We start from the raw sequence: 8,717 nt of genomic DNA, 5'->3' as shown, positions 1-8,717 counted from the left end.
CATGTCTGGCCTGATAGCAGTGTCCTGATAAACATTTCAGAGTTATTTACGACCTTTATTCAGAACCTGAGATAAGACTGAGAGGCAAAGACCAGTGCTGTTCTCCTGTAGGAGGCTGATTCATGACATTCATGTGACTTTATTACCCTGGTTAGGTCATTAAGACTTCAGAGCTGAGCCACCAATATTGCACGTATTGGTCATACCGAAGGCATCAGCTGAAACTTCTGTCCTTGCATTTCTAATTAGTATGACTGTTGGAAAACAGCTGCAAGAACTGTCATTCATGGTCGCTGAAGATAATCTGAACAATCCTTAAGCTCGCTTTCAAATTGGAAACTAAACGGGGTCCCGAAGCTGAATGCCAAGAGCCGCGATTCCTTCATTGGGTAATAAACGGAAAGACATTAACATGTTTGCAGTAAGGGTGTGTTTTCCATGTGTCATTTGATAAGGCTACTTTGGACAAAGTGAGACTTAAACTCCAGGGGCTGAGGCAGACATGAGGTCTGCTCTTGTACTTGTCCAAATAAGAAAAACCTCAGATATGAGGTCCATCAGTAATTGCACATGCAGGATACCAGTTTGATGGATTATAGTTGGTAAACATCTAAAACTGCTATTAAAATATTTAACTTAACCACCAACAGCCGATGGCTCCAGAAGGCCAAGTTTAAACTGTATAAACCTCAGAGCCCAACTATTTACCATCTTATTTATTCATTTAAACTAGATGTCAGTGCATGACTGCTGATCAGAAACCACTGAGAAACTGAACGTTTTATCCAACCGTATTTATTCAACTTTACATATGTGAACACATCAACATGACACTCGTAGAAAAAGATACACATATTTACAATGGCAAACAAGTGTAGGAGACAGAGGGTGGCGGCGAGGAATCCTCTCGAGAACGGAGAAAACTTGCAGCAGGTGTGGCTTCAGCGACTGAAAGAGAACAGAGTCTTAGTTGGATCCTGGCTTCCAAACACAACCACACTACTTAATTTACTATACCAATAATAAAACTTATGGATGATCAGCAATATTCCAACTATTGATCTTCAAAAAAAAAAAAAAAAAAACAACAAAAAAACATTTTGTTTAGAGGAGTTGCCTAAAGGATATTTCATTTATATTCACATATTACAAAGCACAGTCTTAATCATGTTAATCCAAACTAACTTTTTTGGTCTTCCTGTTGTGCTTCGACTGCCAGAGCCAGCTTTGCCAGATCGTGTGACAGAAACAAGCCACTTACATCTTAAAAACAGAGGCCCAAAAACCACGTGAGCTTGCTGACCGCCGTATGAAAGAGACAAGCCGCCTCATCCGTTTATGTAGAAATCATATATGCTGAGCAACAATATTCCTCCGTCTCTTCTTTGAACATACGTAGAGTAGCGAGTGGTGGAGGAAGCGATTCTTCAGAAGCAGCTCTGCTAAAGTGTGAAAGTTCTGGGACAGGAAGGAATTTCTGCTTTCACAGTCCTATTAAAAGTTAAAAAAAACAACACAAACCTGAAGACTGACTCGTTCACATACTGTTAAATACATGCTTTTATCTGGGAAGTGTGTGATGTGCACGCATGCCACAGCGAACAGGATTTATAAACACGTGGCTGAATCCATTTAAAACAACATTACACCCACTAAATCCTCAGCATGCTTCACAAAGTAGCAAAATAAACTCTCAGTGGTGCTGCTATGCTTCGTCTCTGTGTGCATTATTGTAGTGACAGATCCTGCTATGCTAACGGGCAAAATGCTTTCCTGACAACAAAACCAAAAAACGGCTTCTAAACAGGCAGACCTGGAGAGTTCAGGGCACAACAAGCAGTAGTTTGTTGCAGCGCTGGAACGCTGCAGTGCGCTAAAGGTGAACGGAGGTCTACGGAACGCGTCTGAGATCAGAACTCTTCACATACCGGCAGATTAAAGTGACAGCTCGGGGTTTTTTTTTTTGCCCCAAGTGGTTCTCTGTACTTATGAGCTGCAGTAGGCAGGTGTCAGAGCACCGTCCGGAGAGGCAGGGAGGAATTCTCATGGGGGAGACAAGGTGAAAGCTACTGAAACAGGAGCCATCTTAAAAAACAAAAACAAGTCGAACCTCAAATTTCAGTGGTTCAGCAACAGACTTTCCTCCGTCACCGTGTTGCTCTGAAACTGCTGTCCATCAGAGGGAATTCCTCCCAGCTTCTCTATACAGAGCACTCAGACCGCTGCACGCAAGGTGTTACCCAGAAGCCCGTCTCACAAACCCCCCTCCATAAAAGCCGAACTATCCCTTTATCGTGACGTTCGCCGACTCCTCAAACCTGAAATGAATGAGATTACTGCCGCGTACGGAAGCGCACCCGCCGATAGGTGAAGCATGCCGGGGTCAGGTCCGTGTTAAGATGATCTGAGAAAACGGGACGGCTCACCTTTCCACTTCCTCGCCACGTCCGTTAGAATCTCCGTTGGCTTTGTGAACCCCGTTGGAGTGAGGCTGCTGCACGGGGTCCGTTTCACCTTCATCCTGCTTCACCTTCTTGACGTTGCCCTCCTTCACTGGACTTTCCTCTGGTTTCCTCTGAAATGCAGCACATAGGACCATTTGTACAACCTTCATTTATCGGCGAGATGTATTTTTCCAAACTAAAATATTCCACCCCTCCCCCACCTCACCTTCTTTCGGACCAGATGGGAGATATCAGACACTGGAGCTGTGGATGCAGAACTGGTGGCGGATGTGCTTTTAACCTTGGTTGGAAAAAACAAAACCAGGTCACACTCATGTACTCAAACCTGAAGTCTGTGTAGACTTCAAGAATGAGAACAGACGTGTGTGTGTGCGCCACAACAACGCTTACTGCTGAACTGGACGAAGAGTCACTGCTGTTCACACTTAAACCAGGGAAAGCAGAAGAGGTGGAGCCTCCATCCTGAATGAGGGGGAAGAAGAAAGAAAGAAACAGGTTCAAAGCAAAATAAACAACTTTCAAATCCATCTGAACTGCTGCCTCAGAAATACGAAATAGCAAATAAAATTAATTGGGATTTTATATATTAAAAATAAAGACTGACAGAGGACAGGAGAGTGTGTGGCAAAAACAGAACAGAGAGAACTATTTCTGAACAATAAACAGAAGGTCGTTTTGAAACTAAAGAGACTAAACTGCGATAGCAGCTTCATAAACTGGGGACGGAACTAAATTCCTAATGTGGCTACAGAAGATAAGTGGAATCAGAAGGTCTCTGGAAACGTGCATCTTTGTGACTTCTTTAACAACAACCTTGACCACACGTGCAAACATGGCAGGCTGAGCGCCGTGTAAAGACGGCAGTAGCCACCACAAAAAGATAGTTAGACTCAATATCCTGCCTTGTTTTGTGCCTCTGTATTCACCGTCCAGTTGTCCCACAACAACTTCTCAGATTTGTTCAACAAACAAAACTCGACTGCACACGACCTCTACACACGGAGCAAAATGGCCGCTCGCACTCCTCCGGATCACTAAGGCCGCGAAATAATTTCCCGTTTCACTTCGTATTCACCTAAGCCAGCGCATCCGTTTTCAGCGTAACTTGCCTGGGTCGTACGCTCGTTACAAAGCACTGACAGGCAAACATGGCACCAACAGAAGAGGTCGGCATTTACCGGATCAAAGGTGCTGCTGGGTGAAGGTGTCCCGACAGCCTCTTCATTCGGCCTCTATAACCACACGATCACGTTCGTTTGATTTTTTTGCCTTAAACCATCTTTTAATATCAGCCGTTACAGTGGCTTCCAGAGAACCAACCTTTTTTTTTTCCTCCCTTGGTGAAATGAACATTTCTCATATTTACTCACAACCAGGATGCAGCTTCAAATCCGAGTATCACAGTTGATGGAAAACTGGGATTGTAGCTTCTAAACTGAAAGCCACTGGCTGCTCGATTTAAACCCTCTCAAAAAACAGCTTTGCCATGTGGGGTGGAAAATAAAGACACTGGCCATATTATTTTGAGCAAAATTGGCTTCAGTAAATTGCCGATTGACAAACCCCCCCCCCCCCCCCCCCCACTCCATTTGTTCAACGTTTCCCTCCAAGCACAGACCCAACCGTCTCCGACTTGTTTTTACAGGTCTCCACATCAAACAGTACCGGTCTCTCTGCAGCTATTTTGACAAGCTTATTAATCACTGTGTGGTGGCAAGGGCACAGCACCAGGGTGTGGGGAATTACGGACTTGGTCAACAAGTTTCGTCTTCAAAACTTTCCACCGTGTTTATCATTGCCGACTCTTTGGACAGAGCAGTTCTAAGAACGGTCCTCCTCGAATTCCGTTCTCATTTTGCATTCGCACATGAGTCGGGACCAGGTCGGGACTGATGCGGCGCAACCGTCTGCGACAGTGACGTGTTACTTTAGCGCCACATTCAACAACACAAAAAAAATAAAAACCCGCGAAAAGTAAGGAGAAGAACAATAAAAAAACACCACCAAGAAGCTAATATGGAGAGCGGGGAGGCCACCGTGTTCATGGTCTGCATGATGGTGATATTAATCATGGACGATCACATCGGGCGTCAAACATCGAGGCTGGAAGAGCTCACAGAGAGAGTCAGGATCGAGCGCAGGCGATACTTCTTCGTTTCATGAAGGAAGGAGAGCAGAGCGCCGCAGACAAAGGAGACGGCGTGTAAGTTTAACTTATTAAACACGCGCAGGTTGTGTCCGTGTGGTATGAGTAAACATTTCAGCCGTGACAGCATGACATGGGGCGTAGCTACCAACCACCAAACACCTCCGTCAGATGTGTTCCTATAGAACCCAGAACAGACCCAGCTGAGGAGAAGGAGTTGAAATGGTTATAGGAACTGAGGGCGATGGTCCCGAGTTCCTGTATGTCCTAATGCGGGAAAAAACGGCCCCGTTCCTTAAAAGGTTATAGGAACTGCCAAAGGTTCCTACAGTGCGAATACAGCTTATGGCCCTGGTCAGATTTGGCCCTACGCTGCCACCTACTGGCCTCTTATCATATCTTAATACCTGAGAATGCGCAGAGGGTCGGATATACATGAGGCAGCCATGATGGACACACATGTAATAAAAACAAAAACAAAACAAGTATGCTTCCAGCCAAAGGAAACTTCCTTATCCGGAACTCACCGGTGCATCCTTCCCAGCCTCTGCAGAAGTCTCCTCCATTTTCAGGCCTTCAGTCGAGTCCTCCACCTTCTCCTGGATCTCCGGCAGCAGAGCTTTCAGCTCCTCCATCTCCCTCCTCTCGTCTGGAAAAGCTTCCGGACCGTCAGCTTTGTCGAGCATCTCCTGCAGTTTTCCTGAAAGGTTAAAAGCAGAACCGTAAGCGTTGCTACTCTGAGACTGTGGCATAAAAAAAAAAAAAACGGCTTCATTCCTGTGAGAAACACATGCTGAAGCTGCCAGCTCTTACCCAGCCGGCTCTTTATGGCAGAGATGGAGTTATTTAGCGCCTCGATGGCCTGGCTGTACTCAAGGTTCAGGCCGTAGGTCACACCGAGCTGGTAGTGAGTCTCAGCGAGCAGGCGGCTGTCTGAGTCCAGGTGATTCACCTGCAGCTTCAGACACTCCCGGAAGTCCTCCAGTGCTTGCGTGTAGTTTCCTGAGGAGAGAGGCGGCAACTCAGCGCGTCGACTCACTACTCCAGTCCATAAAAAGTCAGACTACACACTTTTCAGTGCACATGATCGGGAGCGCCGACTAGTTTTTAAATGAAGCCTTTCGAGTTTATTACATTAAAAACACTAACAAAAACAACTCCAGGTCACATGATATCTGCAAACTGTGTTTACTGTTTAGTCCTTTACAGGAGACGGAAAAACATGACAAAATGACAAAGTTTGTTCGGCTACTTGTTGCTACCTGATTCAGCAGAAACTTCCCCCAGTTTCAGGTGTGCCTGAGCCGCCATTAGCTGGTCCTCCTTAGTGTCTTTCCTGATTTAAAAAGAAAGAGTTGTGACACGTCGACAACAACATTCAGATCTAAACCGTGCCTCGGTGTCCCGTTACCTCTTGTAAATGACTTTAGCAACTTCCAACATCTCCCAGGCCAGCTGCAGGTTCCCCACCTCCTCATCCTCACTGTCCTGATGTTTAAAAAACAAAAACGTGAAGCCTTAATAAAAAAAATTAACTGATCACATGCTCGGGAGAATTGAGTCAGAGGGGGTTCTTCAGTACCTTCTCAGCTGTGGCGTCCCCTTCACCCTGCTCAGCAGCATCACCCTCCATTTCCACGTCGCCATCCATCTCCTCCTCTTCTTCCTCCTCCTCCTCCTCCTCCTCCTCCTCCTCCTCCTCTTCCTCACCTGAACGGGCAGATTCCACAGGTTTAGTTGAAATGCAGTGCTCAACATTCCACTGCAGCCATCAGGTCACAAATTTGCAGTTGAGGGCTGAATGACAGAATGATTACACGTCTTAAAAAGTGACCTCCTGCTTCTTCGTGCTCGTCTGCAGAATCCTTCCCCTCAGCAGCCGCTTTGTCGGTGGTCTTGGTTTTGTTTTCCTTGTCCTCGTCTCCCTCCACCTTCTCCGATTTGTGTTGTTCACCAGCGGCCTCCGACTTCTCCGTCTCGGTGGTCTCAGCTGCACCCTCGCTCTGCGTCCCGTCGACCTTCTCCGCCTCCTCCTCCTTTTTCTTCTCCGCCATGGCGTCATACACCTGAACCCTCAGCTCATCTCTGGCCTTCTCTGAGGAGCCGCAAGAGCAGTTGGGACAAACTTAACACACAGACCAAGTAGAACGAAGGGAGTGACCAGTTCACTAAGAAGCACCATTTCCTCACCATCTATGTTTTCCGTGATCTCAACTTTGGAATCTTTGGGCTTGTCTTTGTCATCCTCCTCCTCCGGCACTCCTTCCAGAGCATTACCCAGGACAGAGTTCTCCATCCTACAACCACAGTGGCGGTTCAGTCTTCCCTCTTTCAAGGTCTCATTCAATGTCATTCCCTGATGGGAAATAAATGGGTTGCTGGAACCTACCGTGCCAAATCCAACAGTGCTTTGCCACACCAGAAGAAAGCCTCTCCACACTCATCTGCTGTGTCTCCATACTTTTTAGCTCTGAAACAAAAGGAACGTTTTAACCATGATTCCACGCATCTGTTAAAACAAACCAAAAAACAATACCCCAGTGGCAGGAGAGAGTGAAAAGGGTTTATGTGATGGAGAAGATAACAGCACACCTTCATCTCAAGATGGACATTTTCTCAAAAAGATGGGGCCCTGTAAGCAAATACTTTAACCTGCCAATGTGAAACATAAACAATCTACGCCATCTGATCTACAAGAATGTCAGAAACAGTCCAATGACTGAGTGTTTGCCAAACTGTTATTTCTTTGTTCAGTTTATACATTTAATGAATAACATTGGAGTTTTCTTTTTCATATGTATGTAACAGAAAGAAACTAAACTGTTGTAAACTAAAAGGTGTGTGTAAATGCATATGAAGACCAATAAAACTTGATTTAAAAATAAAAAGCTTGCGTGCTTACACCTTAAAGAGCAACTTGCAGGACACCTAAAAATGTTTCTATCTGGTATTTTTTCACTATCGAAACCCCACGTATGGACCCATCTTTTCCTGTCATTAAACTTATAGCGTGGCTGCTCTGCCTCGTTTCTTTTTTTCTAGAGAAATGACACATACACGTCTGTAAAAGTTATTGCAGTACATTTATAGACACCTTTTTTTTTAGCCGCGCTAGTTAAAGAGTTGACATTTGAATGAAATCGTTACTTTAAAGACTATTAAACACAGCGAGTCGCTTTTTAACAGAGCGGCTCGGGGGGCCCTTTGTGGCCGGGTGCTTACTCACAGCATGCCGCAGGCCTCCTGCAGGGCGCTCACCGCCTCCACCACTTTCCCCACCACCAGGTACTTCTTGCCGGTGCCGACGAGCTTGTTGGCCTCCTCCATGTTAGCTGCCAATGACCAAGGGAAACCAAAGGTCAGCTCAGAACACCTACAACTGATGAACGAGTTCAGCCGAGGCCGTTCCGTTCGATCCCTTTGCGTAAATTCGCGCGCTATATAAAGTCGCCTCTCCACGTACCTTTGTCCCAGAGAAATGACGGCGGCAAAGTTAAAGAAGTTGCGTGGTGATGTTTCTATCGAACTTCTCTCTGCCGTGGCTCAAACAGGCTGCTCAGTCGTTTTGAAGTTTTTGGCGCGAAATATCCGTGCATCTTCCGGTCGATTTCCGCATTCGTCGCCGAGCGCGGGAGAATTCTTAAAGGTACAGCGCACTGAAATGTAAAGGCAAGTAAGGCACGAAATAAACTACAATTACATCTATCTATCTATCTATCTATCTATCTATCTATCTATCTATCTATCTATCTATCTATCTATCTATCATAAGCAGGTCTTAAAATCAGGTAAATAACTCGGATGAACCTCGGTATGATTTGCTTGATCAATTGTGTGTGTTGAGTGTGAGCACCTCTGTGAAAGCAGAGGTTTTTTAGCCAGTTTTAACACAACACCAAGGAGGAAAGACATCAGCAATTATCTTAGAAAAGCAATTGTTGCTGCCCGTCAATCTGGGAAGGGTGAGAAGGTCATTTCCAGACTTTTTGGAATCCATCATTCTACGGAGAGGAAGATTGTTCACGAGTGGAAAATATTCAAGACAGCTGCCAATCCTTCCAGGAGGGGACGTCCAAGCAAGTTCACCCCAAAGTCAGACTGTGCAA

General features: G+C 45.6%; 1 protein-coding gene across 1 annotated transcript; it reads right to left on the bottom strand.

Moving 5' to 3' along the window:
* Positions 1-779: 779 nt before the first annotated feature.
* LOC142399543 (histone-binding protein N1/N2-like) lies at positions 780-8,196 on the bottom strand. Its single transcript, XM_075484267.1, has 14 exons — positions 8,075-8,196; positions 7,838-7,943; positions 7,001-7,081; positions 6,802-6,908; positions 6,375-6,706; positions 6,194-6,292; positions 6,023-6,099; positions 5,874-5,947; positions 5,425-5,613; positions 5,139-5,311; positions 2,856-2,927; positions 2,671-2,745; positions 2,427-2,575; positions 780-948 (listed from the first exon to the last, which is right to left on the bottom strand). The coding sequence occupies exons 2-14, from the start codon at positions 7,936-7,938 to the stop codon at positions 942-944; spliced, it is 1,536 nt and encodes a 511-aa protein (XP_075340382.1). The 5' UTR covers positions 7,939-7,943; positions 8,075-8,196; the 3' UTR covers positions 780-941.
* Positions 8,197-8,717: the final 521 nt, after the last annotated feature.

Source organism: Odontesthes bonariensis, chromosome 14 (genome assembly GCF_027942865.1).
Source record: "Odontesthes bonariensis isolate fOdoBon6 chromosome 14, fOdoBon6.hap1, whole genome shotgun sequence".
In the NCBI taxonomy this organism is placed as follows: domain Eukaryota; kingdom Metazoa; phylum Chordata; class Actinopteri; order Atheriniformes; family Atherinopsidae; genus Odontesthes; species Odontesthes bonariensis.
Note: the sequence above shows the minus strand (reverse complement) of the source record. Positions and strands in the feature narration are given on the sequence as shown.